Below are 16,150 nucleotides of genomic sequence, written 5' to 3'. Positions count from 1 at the left end.
AAATTGCGAACCAAAGTGTACCTCTCTCCCCCGGTCGAAGATGGAAGGCCAAGGGTAATAGTGGGATACGCTCCCTCCATGAGCTTCCTTTCATCTTGGTCGGCTTGAAAATGCCCTGTGTCTGTATATTCGAGTGCGTCGGGGGAGGGAGAAGTTCTTCTCGAGGAAGGGAGGGGGGAAGGCGGGGGATTGTGAGGGAGGGGGCAACGCACTTGACAGGGGAGTAAGCCAATTCCGATGTGAACCTCTCCACGAGCGAGAGTGGCGCACATCTAGCGGCTGCAATCCGAACTAGGCGACTGGCGCTTCCCTCCCCCCCCCACCCCATCCCACGAGTTGGCAGACTTTTGTGTCTTTCGCAAGGTTTGCGTCGCTTCCTCTTTGATTATTACCACCTAGGCGAAAGAATAGTTTTGAAACGAATTACTCTATTCAAATTCTGCTCTACTTTTCGTGCGCCATTTTTTTGACTGTGTTATGGTTTGCACCGAAGCCACTTGAATTTCCTTAATGAACGCCGCTATAATTGGCATCGGACTCTTTTGACCTTTGATATTTAACTCCGATAATGATTATGGCATACCGATTTAAAAAAGTATTTATTTAGGATAGTGAATTAACGAGAAGTTACCGTCTTTGAAAATACTTGCTATCTTCTGTTAATGTGTCGTGTACGTAGAGCACGATGCGTAGAGCGAGAATGTTCACCGTTTAACTTCTTGTTGGAAAGCCTTTGCCATAATAAGCCGCACATCTCGTTGAATGCATCAATTATGGCTATTGCTAAGCCTACTTGGTTTGTTGATTCTTTGGGGAGATGCATGAGTGATTTGGAAAAAACAGATCTCAACCATTCTGAGCGTAGGTAACAATGTGGAAATTCACAAGAAATAAAAAATAAGTAAATTTAGTCCACATAATTTTTACATACCGCGACTGATACCGGACGGTACAAGACTATATCACCTATGCATCGAAAATACTATTACTATTCAAGATGTCATAATTATTATAGAAGATGACCTCCTCACTCTGCTAATTTCACGCTTCTGATAAGAGAGTGCAGCGCATCGGTATTGCATTGAAACTGAGGAATGATGTTGGGTGAATTATTTGGAACGCGAATCATACTGGACAAAAAATATAAGCTTAGTATCTAATGATTAATCTACCCTTCTATCATTTTCGGAATCAGGGATATTCGCAATCAGGTTGAAACAGCGAATAGCTAAGATAGAGGGAGAACAGGTGAGGTAAATGAGTACAAATGAGGGTTTTTAATAGAACAAAAATCTATTTTAATGAAAAGCTAATTAGACCATCTCCAAAAGAACGTGAATGAGGAGGACTATGTTCGAGTAGTCTAGGTAAGTAACATGGGGAATTGGTTCTCAAGTAATTTACTGTAATAATCACATTCATTCCTATAGAATTAACTTTAATATTTGAAGTTTTTTATATTTTATCTTAAGAGAAGTTCTTAGGATTCTATATTTTACCTGGAGAGGAGGCCTAACTGAATGACTCAAAGGAGCAAAAACAAAGCGATCAAATAGACGAATGCAGAGGCCCATGAGGAATGGTGTGATGGCTGGAGTGCGGGAATCTAACTCCCTGGCACTAGGATCATAAGCCGATGGTAGCAGAGAAGTTCCCGAAACCGACCGATCCCTAATTAGTTACCAAGTGGAGAGTAAAAAACTCCGCCTGTCGGATGAGACGTTCAACTGTGGTCCCCTTGGTGCCTTTCGTTTAGAGCAGGCTAATACCGACACTGGGTTTCCTTCCGCTCGTCTCTTCCCCTTCCAACCGGCGAAAATTTACGGTAATCTGTCGGTCTCCTACAGACAATCTCCATCAAACAATCTACAAAAATTCTTCTATGCGATGGTGGAAAAATACGGTTGTCATATTGGAAACCGGAAGTTCTTAATTTGAAGTCATCTAGACACCTATTTCCCTTTGCTAGCACTAAATTTGATGTGCACACACTGCACATTGAGGCCTTGGCTCTTGCTCACCTCTATCCAGATCATTGGCGACCCAATGACCTCAACGTTTTAGAAACTTTCACCTCGAGTGGAATTCCGAAGATGCCCTCCACGATTTAGGGCCTTTTTTCCTCACATCAGATTCGTATCAAATTGGTTCTTTAGTCATTCCACCATTCCTGCTTATGCCACTGTGTCATATCCATCGCTGGTTTCTTTTTTCATCCGGTACTGCAGTTATCTTAAGGCAAGGTTCCATCATCCCTCCGTACGGAGTAAATTTTCTTGAATATTTAATGTAAAAGATAAATGTATTATTCGTTTTGTTGTTACATTAATTGAATAAAAATCATTGGGGATTATGGGAAAAATTGAATGCTCGTTTCCGCTAAAAACACCAATTATTGATGTTGTTTCAGTGACGCTGATTAGGGGAAATAGTACTCCATCTAATGTATTGAAATCCATCGAAGGTACACCCAATATGGTAATAATTAGAAAAAAAATACGATTTAGAAAATATTAGCGTTATTTCTAACACAGAATTGGGTTCCATACATTCATGAGTAAATATTCTGTGCTAGAAATTATCTTCTATTTTTTCCTTTTGAATATTTTTCAAATGATTCACGAATTCCGCCTGAGTCACGTATTCCTGTGGATTCCAAGAACTCAATACTTTGCTCCTCAAAGATAATGGCAAAGAATGTGCTGCAAAGCAAGGGTGATCAACCTAAGCCCAAACCATCATGCCTACCTCTTCAGCTTTACTTCGCTCCTCAAAGATAATGGCAAAGAATGTGCTGCAAAGCAAGGGTGATCAACCTAAGCCCAAACCATCATGCCTACCTCTTCAGCTTTCCCTCCCCTTAAAGCATAATGACTCACCCTCTAAACCTTCAATGTAAAAACAGCCTTCGACTCGGTGATGTCCTGTAAAGCAATCTACATTTTTTTGGTTTATAATTTGTTTTACTAGGTACTTAAAGATTCCATTCGTTCATTTTTTATCATATCGTTCATTATATTGTATTTATATGGTTTTTGCATTCGTTTTTTATTGTTCTTACCCAGTCAATAAAATTTTCAATCTTGAGTGCTCTTGTAATATTCTCGTTTCTCATGTACTCGTGTAAGGTCTTTCCTGATATTTTACGGAGAAGTCTAATATCTACTGTTTCCGTAAGACGATTTGCTTTTGTTTCTAGCCGTTTTGGTTGTTTAGAATTCGGTAAAAGAACCGTAGTTAAGTCACTTCATCGTACCATAGAAGATGATGAATAAATGAGCAAATAATATAGGAGAAACTAGTCTACATTTGAACGCATAAAACTCTGGCACTGCTAATTTTTACTGATTTGTAAATGCTGGTTTGATATTTTTTAAATGTTAGCCAGATAAGATTTTAATAATTGCATGATATGATCTTATCAACGTTATAACTAGTTACTTTTTTATCGTTCGAACAGGCAAAAGTGTTTCCCTCTGTTAATTGGTCTGTTAACTAAGTTTCTTTGGCAGGATTCTGAATTGTGTGAAATCATAGTTTACTCCTATACAGAGTTTGGAAAAATTGTCCCCTTGACTAATTTTGGATGGATAAACATCATAAAATTCTAATTTGAACTGCAACTTCTAATTGCTAATTACGCAGCTACCCATCTGGAATAGAGTTAGGCGTCTAACTTCCCACTTGCCTCTTCAGATGATGCAATTCAGTGAACTGCCAGTGAGCAATGTTTAGGGGTACCCATGGCAAAAAATGGGGCAATTTGTCGCTATCGGGTTATTTGACTCAGCGCTTCTTCCTTTGTCTTCGAGAGCTTTGTGTCGCCTGTTTCCTGCGGAATACTTCTTTAGGAAAGTCCGCATATTTTTTTCCTCGAGCAAAAAATGGCACCTCTTGTATTCATCCTTATCGCTCTCGTCCAGCTTCTCATCTCTCCCAAGATGCTTGACAGTTGACGGTCAGTGGCCGCAGTGCACGTAAACTTCCGGTCGTGTTCCGTCAAATGTTGGGAGGGGAGGGGGAGGGCGAGCCGAAGAATGGGCGAAACGGCCTCCCCTTTCTCTTTGGCGTGTTGCCTCGACGGCAGCGACACACTCGACACGACGGAACGTTCTTCATCTTGTTTCTAAATGAAAAGGCGAATGAATGAGCATTTATTAATGCTCTTAGGTAACCCGTAAGAGCAGGTACGAAAATGCTGTTTATATTTTGCTCAAAAACATACACGAATTCATGAAATTTTCTCGGTCCATATGTTATCAATTAATAAAACTTTTGGGTGAAGGGGAAGTCAATGGGAAAGAGGACACTCCGAAGTAGCATCCTAGCCTACCTTAATCGGTAGTACACAGCTAATAATATAACTACCTTCCTTGGAATAAAGGGGTGAGGCCGCACCTCCTAATTTGCCACCTCGCACAGTGGGCTAGAATAAAAAAAAAGTTGGCCAAAACCTAAAAAACGATTTTTTTATCTAGGAAGCTAAAACCAGGCATAAATATCCGAAAATAAAATTTGCAAAACTTTCCAAATTATTTGTTTCCTGTGGTTTCACGTTAACAATATATTTGAGGTCCAAGTAGAACAAATTTAGCGAACAACGACCACCCTCGATTTTTTCTGAAAATAGCCAAATTTATCCTGGTGCAGTGGTTTCATGAATAGTTTAATTCACAAAACTGTTGTTTCATCTTAATTAATACATCTTTTTCTTACATTAGAAGGGTTTTCAAAGATTTTTTTCATCATTAACCATAAATGTATAACAAAATGGCGGAGCCTGTTTTCAGCCAATTTTTACAAAAACGTAGAGAAAAAGTAGATATTTCCGCCGACTTCCGCCAAGTGACTTATACCACGTCGTTATATGAAGCTTCTACATTGTGAATCTAAAGAAAACTCTTGCACCGACTTGCAACCCCGAAATTTGCATCGTTTTTTCGAGCGTGCGTTCGACTCCGGTTCTGGCCGGCGGCGGGGCAGAGCACGGTGACGCGGCAAGCGTGTGGATGCGATATGGCCACATTCACTTTAATAACTGGATAATAGATATTATAGTTAAAAAAAAATTATCACCACAAACTAAAATTTATAAATATTGCTACGAATGACTCTTATTATGCAATCGCTGGGCACTGCAAGAGGTACACTGAAAGGCTTCTTTTTTGAGTGCATTCCATATACTACTACGGAGAATGGACTTACATCGTGTTCTTACCGCAAGGAAACGGACTCTTTTATAAATAAACAAACTCTCTTTCGATGCAAGATGATGATCCATGGGCTCCTCTTCCCCCCCCCCCCCCCTTATGCCACGCTAAACCCCTTTCAGAGTCGTTTGGGACACGACAATATTATGCTTAAAATTTTATATTCAAAGAGGGAAAATTGATTAATGTAATGATTTTTATACGTAAATTCTGCGACATGATGGCTGACAACAATTTTAGCTATCCAATCTGGATGACGAGGATAGCGAAGAACGATAAAACGGTTGTATATACATTTGAGACACACTTCGCAATAAGTCCACTTCGTCAAATAGAATATATTTTTATTGCAGAGCTCAAAAAAGCTATAATGAGCTAAAGCATATCATGTTTTTCGTATAATTGACCGGAGGCTGAACGCTAACGTTCACTTGAACTTCGTCCTAAATCGTATATCGTGCGTCATTTTTAAAAATATGATGCAGAAACGAATTTCTTTTTCGTTACACAGATTAAATTAAATAATTAAAACTTGTTATTGTTTCATTAGAAGATAGTTTTTACTAAAAATTATGAAAAATGATATCCTTAAAAGTGAAAATCCCTTTGGAGCTACCTATCTCACTTTGCCTCAACCGAAAGACTCATGAACCAGCGCTTCCCATTAGTCGTAGGTTTAAATACCCTGGTGATGAAATGCATTAACAAGGGTATAGCATTCATTAAAATCATTTTATATGTAGTTCGGGGAAAAAATGAATTCCTATGCATATCGGTCTCTCTTATTATCGGTCTAAGATGTCTCTCTTATTTTATCGTTTACGTTTTACCAAGAAATACAGTGAAGTTATTTTATCCGTGTCGCTCCGTGAGATCTCTGTTATTAATTGCTCAAGCAGTCTAAGCCTACACGCAAGCTCCGAGACTAGCGGCTCGCACTGGGAGCCGCTCCCAGTTTCATGTAAAAGCGGTATAACGCTCTCTCTTCGCTAGTATCAGTTTTTGACGAATTGCGCAGCTTCTCTTTATAGTTTATTTAGTCCAGGGATAAAATATTTCTGCGCCGGTTCCCATATCTTATTCGAGTTGCGACCTGATGATTGAGAAGTTGGATCTCTCTTTCATATTTTCATGCGAAAAATTTCTCACAGCGCGTTTGAAAAATCCTAGGTTCTTCAGGGATCTGCCACAAATATTTCCTCTATATTTCCTCCATCATAGGTTTGAAGTAATCATAAGTCCAAAATATTTTACTTCTTCAGACGTCTTTGTGTTTACTCCATCCACAATATATACCTTCCTACATGGGATAGTTGGACGCCCTACACCACGCATTTTGTCAGATTTAGTTCTGGTCCTTATTCTAGGCGTGTACGTTGTTTAGGTCCAATGGGAGGATTTTTCAAATCTGTATGATCATTTTGCGATAGATGACAGCGTGGTGACCATGTGAACGAATTTTACTGTTTACAGCGAAGGTGAAATATCAATCTGAATTGGCCTATGCATAAAATGGTATGCATCTTTTATAGGTGTAAAATCTCAATCTTACCCTAGCCTGTCGAAAAAATACTGTAAAAAGCGTTTGCGTGAAACTCCTGACGAAAAGTGCGTGGGGTTACGGCCCATATAACTGGAAGGCTGCGGCTACATGTTACGAAAGCGTATGGAACAGATCCATCGCCTTCTTCCCCGATCCCTGCCTACGCGCCCCTTTGCAAGAACTTTGAATACTACAGGACTCTACCCATGAATCCTTGCGATGCTCCCTTGACAAAGAATCTTTCTTGCTCGCACTTTAAGCCTTACATATTTCCATAAGTATTGAAGCTACCCTCCACAAGTTTTAATGGCAAACTTCAATTTCCATGAGAGTGGTAAACTTGAAGTGACTATGATTCACTTGCTTTTATTTCCCATTCCTGGTAACGGTACTTTTCAGTCGGGTAAACGTTTCTTTTCTGTTATGAAGAAACGATGAAGTTATATTCTGCTCCAAGTAAAGGAAGCTTTTTGAGAGCTTAAGTATCGACAGTATTTTAGACGCATACCCCCATCAAATATCAAAGATTTAATTTGGATTTGACTGCCGCAAATATGAAACAATGTTAAGCTATTTCATTTACTCGCATAGGAGCCTATGCGGGTATAAGTGGTTTAAGGAAAAAGTCTATATGCCATGAAAATCACAGCAGATGTCAACTTATTGCCCTAAATGCTGCCCAAGATTACTAATCAGGATAAAGGCCGGTACGAGCTGTTTTCGGAGGTGTAAAAAAAATAAATAAAATCGGGATTTGATAGCTTTTTGGTCCTGGCATTGGCTAGCTCTGCCGATTTTCGTTTAATCTCATATTTCGTCACTGTTATTTATGTATTAAAACAATTTGGAAGGCACATATGTACGCATCGATTGTAAATAAGAATTTCAGCAAGGTCAAGTTTGATATCTAGAGATATTAAATGAAAAAAACATGCAAAAGTTCTTTCCGTACATGGAGTAATTTTCGATTAAATGTAGGAGGAAGAATTTTTGTGAGAATATGACGTGATATGACTCTGAGGTCGACGAGACATTACTGATGGCATCAATTTGAAGCATCATTCTCATGATGAAATCCCTAAAATATGCGATCAATAGGTTATGTCCGGACAAAAACCTCATACCAGACCGTCAGTTTATTTCCAGAATCATGCTAATGCAGAATATTCGTCGGTGTGTTATCTCCAGTAAAAATGAGTAGGAATCCTACAAGCGCTATTGGTCTCTATTTATATGGGTGACTATCAAATACCTTCTCTCATCCGTGGTATGCAACTTACAAATGAATCTAATGAAAAAATACTGCAAATCGATCTCCGTTGATATATTTTGAATTGGTTTACCATCATATTAGCTATCAGGCCCATCATTGTTCTTCCTTATTAAAAAACTGATAGATGCCTCTGTCTATGAAGCATGCATTAAACTGCGTTTTTCATGTTATAATCTTCCTTTTTGCTTGGCAATCATTTTATGATTTGTGCCCATGGGTTACGGTATTCGGGTAATAATCAGCGATACCTTATGCGATAATTCTCGCTTTGTTTAAGAATATTTTGGTTCAAAGAGCGTCAATATTAGCTTTGAGCAATGGAAACTCGTGTGTGATGACAGCAGAAGTACATTTATTCGTAGATTTTCTTCTAAATTTTGTCACGTGTGTAGCAGGAAATCACGACCTTGGGGCTCTTTATGTTTTCTGGGAGCATGGAAAAGTGCGCGAGAGTATAGATCTCTATGGAATAGATTATCAGCTGGATGGATGGCATTAAAAAGTATTCTGGTAGTGATGTCTGCAAAAAGCACATGCTTCCGCAAAGTTTATTGCCACCGATAGATAAGTTCCCCTAGACATCTTGCGTCAGCTTTGTTGTGAGCTTTGCTCGTCCCTTGCACAATATTTCTCACCCCAGCTTCTTGTCCATGGTCAACACAATCGTGTGTATGGCGCAGGAGCGACACGATTCGTCCCTGCTGTTTATTCCTTTTTCCATCTTTAGCTCTGAGCAAAGATAACATTTGCTTTTTAGAAAAACCGACGTCAAAATATAGGCATTCCGTGGAGGAAGATATTTCATTCGTTTCTCATTTGGCAATGCGAAACGATTATTTCATCAGGGATTAAAGTCACGTTTGAACTTTGGTGCGCAATGATTGCGAATCTTCTTAGATCCATGAAATTGTATAGATAACTGAACGTCACAACTTAGAATCTTTGAGATGTGCATTATCATTGTTACTGTTTCATTTTATGGGAACTCCATCATTTGTGCTGCTTGTGCCAATTGCCTTATATTGTTTATTGGCATCATGATGGTAACGAAATAAATCCAAATTATTTTATAAAGAAAAATGCTAAAATATTATTGTATGTTTAACACCGACTTAAGTTGTGCATATTTTGAAGTTCAAAAATACCTTCGGTAATCATTTTAGAAATAGAGGGAAAAAATCCACTTTTATTCATGACAATTAATTCAGCTGATCATATTTGGGATAAATTTGGTGTGCGTTGTTAGCAATGGCAAAAAAGTAATTAATTGAAACTACTGGCGATAAATTGAGAGAGGAAACAGTTTCAATGATTTTAATGTTACATTTTCCCTAATATCACTAAAAATAATTATTCCTTCGGGGATAACCAGCGGAAATTAGACAATTTTAATCCAACCGCTCACTTACACCATGTTTTCGAGTAAATGATGCCTTTATATATTTACACTCTAGAATGGTGGAAGGATGAATATAAGCTGCTCGGCGAATTAATATTTACATGTACATAATGCCCTGCAAGCCGACTAGATAAGTGTGTGGTGACAGGTGCTAGGATTATGATGCTCGGTTAAACACCTTTAGCCAGTATGAAAATCTTAGACCACATAAACTATGTATTTTATATAGCCTAAGTGGATCTAATCTTCATATTTTCATAGGTGGAAATACTAAAAAATGAGGTGCTTGTTGCGTTAGATTTGACTGAGTTCGACCAAGTATTAATTGAATTTCTTTATTGCTCGGAGAAAAACAAATTCCAATGTATATCCGTTCGGTTAAACATCTCGAAATCGATCAAAGTGCTCTTTTATTGCACAGGTACCGCATCGTGATACTTCAGAAAGTATTCACTGCTCCATGGCTTCCATCTCATGTAAGTACGGGCGAGAACCTTGAAATGTTTCCCGAAAAATGTTGCGATATAATTATTCATTTCAATGTTTGTGCTCTATTCAATTGAGTGCTAGAAACTTCCTTCGCGTGTTGGCGGTGGAAAAAGGATAAAGGTTTGGGTAAACACCAGAGAGCCTCGTTCAGTTATTTTATGCTTGGAGGTGACATTCCAACCGAAATAGTCCCTTTTTGTTGGGAGAAAACGCCCATTCCTAGAGCCGTAATTAATAGATATAGCAACTGGTATCTCTGTTGAAATTCTTCCTCTCTTAATCTCATTCCCCTCTTTTGTTAATCAATCCCAGAAATTATTAAATCGCCACTAATGCTGCGGTATCATCCCAATAGATTTTGTGGTCTCGACTCGGGTTACGCTCGACTACTGCACTTTTTTCCGGTGGACCAAGCCTGAAATGCCTTTGATGTTCTTTCAGTCGAGCTAATATAGCTCACCCAGTCTCCCCCACGTATATGTCACCAAATAGCATGAGTTTTATTTGACCCCCGAAGCCATAAGCCCAACTAGGTCCTTTGTCCTCACCAGGCACTCTCTCCAATTGGTCACAGATCTACGAATGGTTTCCATGTTCTACCTCCTCAAAACCCTCGAACTTTTGTCTGAAATTATAGATTAATTAGGAAAAAGGACCATCGGTATAGGGCGGTTATCCTCCGAAGCCTATCTCCTTGAAATGTAAAGGATTTTTTAATGTCCGTAAAGTCCTGCCACCCTCCGTAACTACTCTGGCGGAAGGTTTCCTTAAGGTGGTCCAATTCTCTGGGAAGACTCATACGGACCTATACTTCAATAATCATGATCACCATCAACCCTTTTATCACGGCGCTGCCCTTTCAATTCCATGTCATTGTACGAGGGCAATATCCTACGCGGAGAAACTCGCATTTGGAAAAAATATCGATTGCAAATAAAATAAATTGCAAATAAGTTTGTGAATTAGATCGATTGCAAATAAGTATTCCTTCAGAGTGATTCGCTTACTTTTACAGTCTTGAATCTCATCACTGTATTTTATGCGACGGTAGTGGCTTTTATAATTATAATCGTAATTCATTTATATTCGTGATCCCCCGACCCATGAGAAAGTGTACATAACTCTTAGCAATGCAGAATAGATCCATGCACAAAGAGAAAGGAAAATAAAACATTTTTTCAAATGCACCCTCTGCGGGCTTTAGTTACCCACTTAACATGTGCAATAAATTTTGAATGAATTTTATTTTGTGAGGCTTTTTAGACTTTGCTTTTAATTTAGTGAGATTTTAGACCTTGCATTTTATTTAGTTAGGTATAACCGTCCATTTAGTAGCAGGGCCGGGCAAGTTTCCTTTTCACTCAAATCAAATATTGACTTAGATATTTATTACGTGCCACTGTTGATATACGTTAGATATTGATATTGACGTGTGGGAAAGTTGATATAATTTCCATTCCACATGGTAGTAAATTATCTGCTTTCCCTGGAATAATAATCGAGAAATTTGCGCACAATTTCTGCCATCGGCAAATCACACATTCAGCTCTACCTTATGTTTAGACGATGACTTATCTCAACGTGTTTTTATTTCATATTATGATATTGCTTCAATATAAAGACGGTTATTATGTGGTACTAATCAATAGAATGGAGATCGTAGTGGGTGGAGCGTAGAACAATTAGCTCATTATAACCCAATTTTGCTTCTAAGTAACATAAAAAAGTTTACAATTTTCGCTCTATTCAGAAATAGATTTAAACTGTGTGTTATATTGTGCTGTAAAGTTAAATGGCGAAATATATAGCTGCCACAACATTTATGATTGAGTGGAAAATTTTCCCATTTTTTAAATGAGAAGTCTTGAAATATAATTTCTCCCAGAAGAAGCTCTGGGTTAGAAAGGGTTAATCAAAGGGTTTCGTGTTCAAATCCCAGGTAAAGACCCTCCTCGATGGCCTCTCCTCCGATCGGCCTCTCGATTACAAGAAATTCTCAATGGGCTTCTCAGACACTCCTCTCATCCTTGCGCGGTTCGTTGTTGATTACACTCTTGTGAGCAACTCCTATCCTCGACGAGTGGTCTTCTCCGTACGATTGAATTAGCCGGGCATTTAATGACGTCTCTGATTCATGATAAATGGGCGGCAAAGTTCACGATATTTTTACTTACGAGCGAACGGTTGAATGAAGACGATTTTTTTCGCATTACCATACGTTTACCTTCCATACATAGAATTCCCGTAATGAAGGAAATCGTTCACCAATTTTTCATTGTGGATTACGACCCTTTTTTTCAAAAATAAAGACTCTTATTTTTCCGTTTCTCGATCCCTTCCTTACTTCTTGACCTATGCGCTGTGAAAAGTAATCCGTCTTAATCCGTCAGAGGTTCGCTGCTTCTCAGATACACCTGGGTCATGTGCCTCTCGTGTTTGAGTGTAGTTTACACTGTCATGATGGATTCATTCCTTCGATCAGCAGTTCTCCCCGAACCAGTGAGTGAACCAAAACTCTAATGACGTCACCAACTCATGAAACATGGGCTTCGAGAATGGCTGAAAGGTGAAATATATTTCTATCGTAGTAGCTTTTATTTCCCGTTCATCGGCAGAATTCAAGGTAATGTGTTCATATTTTTCCGTGTCTCGATCCGTAGAAAAATAATCCGTCTTAACCCTTTCGCTGACAAGTTAATGACGTTTTTAACTCATGCACAGAGGCTCACGGCTTCTCTACTACACCTGAGGCTTGCGCATATGCCCCTCGTGTTTCAGTGTTTTTACACTCTCATAAGGGATTCATTCCTTCGATAAGCAGTTCTCCCTGAACGAGTTAATGAACCACAATCCTAATGAAGTCACCAACTCATGAAAAATGGGCCTGGAAAATGGCTGAAAGGGGATATTTTCTTTCGTAATAGCTTATAATTCCCTTTTATCGACCGAATTCGTTTAATGAATCGGGATATGGGGTCTTGAGGGAGCAGTCCCATTTCGCAGCCCCTTGGTCATCACTGACGCTCTCTATCTCTCTTCTTTCCCGCCAGAACTGCTCGAGGACTGGGCGTCTGTGGGCCGGGAGACGGAGCTCGAGACGGAGACGGCCGCGGGCGGGTCCGGTTCCTCCGAGGGGGACGTCATCGAGACGACTGTGGGCGCCACCTTCCGCGTCAAGTACCTGGGCAGCAGCCTTGTGGACATCCCCAACGGAGACGTGGCCACCGCCGAGGCCATCAAGGTGGTCATCGCATTGGTAAGCCAGACGCCTTCCAAGAGCATTGAAAAATAAATAGTACAATATGTAAGGTTCATTGTATATGGTCTCTAAGCGTATGGTTAATCCTATTTTAGCCCAATGTTGCTTCTGAGTAATATCAAAACTGTGTGCATTTTCAGCTCTATTCAGGAAAGATTTAAACTGCGTGTTATTTTGTGCTGCATAGTTCAATGGCGAAATATGTAGCCGCCTCAATAATTATCATTGAGCAGAAAATTTTCGTATTTTTAAAATGATAAGTCTTGAAATTTAATTTCTCCAAGAATCAACTCTGGGTTGGAAAGGGTTGACGGACGTGACCCGGGTCTTGTAATGTAGTTCAGGTGGTCTTGTAATCAGGTGGTTACATTATTATGTTTGTATCATAACATTTTTGCCAGTCTCGGTGGGGTGGGGTAGAGTCCTCGCCCGCCAAATCGTAGGTCGTGGGTTCGAGTCTCTTCTGGGTAGGTGGTCTCTATCCAGGGCGAGGATGAGTTCAACTGAGTTTGGCAAGATATGGTGGAGCAGCATGCTGAATAAAATGACGCAACTTATTGTACTATCCACCGATTTATTAATAATAGAAGCGCATTTCAAGGCTTTGTGTCATGAACAAGTCAAATAGAAATGACAGCAACAGCAATAACAACTTTTTCTTCTATTTGACGCGATAATGACGCTAAGCGTTGAAACGCGTTGTTGTTATTATTAATAAACCAGTGGACAGTACAATAAATTTTATAATTTTATTCAAGGAATGGATGCTTGTGTTGTTTTTTTAAATATTGAAATCCCCGTTGTTAAGGCCATTAAATGTTGTAATCGGGGAAGTTGGAAATTAAAAAAACTATTTCTAATCTGACGTGTCGACCTCTGTCTCTGGCCCGTGTTGCCCCTTGAATCCTTGAATGAGTAGCCTGTGTTTAGGTTTCCTGAGACCGGACCAGCTAAATTTTACTCGACTGAGTGGTGAAAAACCATTCTGGCGGAAATCGAGCCCGCGACCGCGGGATTAGCAGGCGAGGACTTGACGCAACCGCCCCCGGGGACGACTTTCGGAACGTATACACATTTTGCATCTGACGATGCATCTACGTTACGTAACCCGAGTTGTGTCCATTAAGCATACATAGTGAATATTACTTTAATATTTTTATTTTACATGGTGAAAAGACATCAAAAATTTAAGCATGAAGTTATTGGTAATATTTCCAGCAATATTGTCGCATATACTATACACTCCAATTGGCTTTTTGAGATTTCCGCTACGATTCGTTGATTGCATAATTCCGCTTTAGGGATTTCTTGCTCGTGGTTGTTTTTTTTCAGCCAAAGTTTCGTTATTCGATCTTAAGATGCCTTCAGGACGGGAGGAGAAACATTTTCTGGAAAGCAATAGCGACATGGTAGCAATCCTGAAAGCGGAATGGAAAAGACAGTGCATTCCGGTTTATTGTGTCTCAGAGGGACCGAACCATTTTCCCCTGTAAAAAAGCTGCCCCGTTTATCCGAAATATTGCATAAATATACATGAATGGACGCTAATAAGTAACTAAAAAGATCATAAGATTCAAAGGCATTTTTGTTCTTTTACGTAATTTCTAGATTATAACTATGTTAAAGTACTGACAATTTTTTTTCTCAAATTTTGAAAGTTGATGAAAAATTATTCATGCTTCCCTTAGCCTGTTCGCTTGTCGAAGTTAGAGCAAACGAATCGAACGACGTTTGAACGAACTGAAGCAGTGGCAGTGGCGGATCCAGGATAGGGGCAAGGGGGGGCCTAAGAAGGGGTAATCTCCCAGCAGTAGTAAGGGTCCGAACAAAATTACCATTCTATCTAGTGTAAATTGGATATCCAAGGGCCCCCTTAGCCCCCCCATAGATCCGCCAATGAGCAGCGGCAAGAGTCAATGTAGTGCCTACTCAAGATTAGGGGACATCCAATGATTACGTGAGGTGGTTTCGGCGATTTTTGGACGCTCCATCCTCCCTTAGTGAGATATCGTGAGATTTGGCTCGACTTCCTCCCTTTTATCTCACGTGAGGTGTTTCAAAATGCGTATTTTCAGTATAAATACGTTTATCTATGCTTCAATGCGTTGGATTTATTGAAAAAAGCTATTTTTAAATTCTTTTATTTTAGAACAGTTAAGAGAGAATATTTAAGTTAACAAACTAGTATTTAAACTATATAAGAAAAAAATCACGTGATACTTTCCAGGGCCCCCCTCTCCCTCACGTGAGATTGGGTGAGAATCGGCTAGACCCCATACCCCCCAAACGCCTCTCGTGAATAATGAATGCCCCCGCCGTTCAACGGCGAGAGAGGATGTACAGAATCTGTTTTTAGGGCTATAAAATGTCATTAAAAAGTGTACATCTTAATTTAATTGTTGGGCAAATATCACTGATGGATTATCGCGAGTTGATTTGAAAAAAAGCCTTTTTAACGGATTTTTTTCAAATTAACCGGCGAAGACTGAAGGCAATACCTCTAATGGGTTCTCTTCTCGTTTATATGCTCCAAGTAAGCGGGTGCCTCTAATATCCGGTCGCCGAATCACCGGTAATTACTGTAGTTGGACTGTTAGTGTGTGGGATTTCGACTTCATTTGATTTGGAGTTCCCCCCATTGTTATTATTTTTCCTAACTTTTTGGAGAAATTCCGCGACTGTTTTTAATCGATAACTGAATATTCTCTTCTCGCGCTGCAGGCTTCCCCAGAGTCGTAAATTATTTAACGATGAATATGAGATTGTTTTAATTATGAGAGGGTTTCACTTAGCTTCAGCCCTTGATTTCGTATGAAATTATCCCTGTGTTTTCGGATCTCGACAGTTTTTTTGATGAGACGTGTTCAAAGTTTGTCTCTCGAAAAAAATTTAATGGGATTCGTGTCGAAGATGCAGTTGGGAATAATAGAGCGATTAAAATGTCCCACCCTGATTGCCTGATAATATTCTCCTATTC

The 16,150-nt window shown here is 39.5% G+C and overlaps 1 protein-coding gene across 2 annotated transcripts in view; it reads left to right on the top strand.

Annotated features, from left to right (window-relative positions):
• LOC124170766 (low density lipoprotein receptor adapter protein 1-B-like) overlaps window positions 1–16,150 on the top strand; it is a 171,830-nt gene that overhangs the window by 131,280 nt on the left and 24,400 nt on the right. For both annotated transcript variants that reach the window (XM_046549708.1, XM_046549707.1), the window contains one exon: window positions 12,965–13,170. In XM_046549708.1, the coding sequence (XP_046405664.1) occupies window positions 12,965–13,170 (206 nt within the window). The remainder of the gene's footprint in view (window positions 1–12,964; window positions 13,171–16,150) is intronic.

This window comes from Ischnura elegans, chromosome X (assembly GCF_921293095.1).
Source record: "Ischnura elegans chromosome X, ioIscEleg1.1, whole genome shotgun sequence".
Lineage (NCBI taxonomy): Eukaryota > Metazoa > Arthropoda > Insecta > Odonata > Coenagrionidae > Ischnura > Ischnura elegans.
Note: the sequence above shows the minus strand (reverse complement) of the source record. Positions and strands in the feature narration are given on the sequence as shown.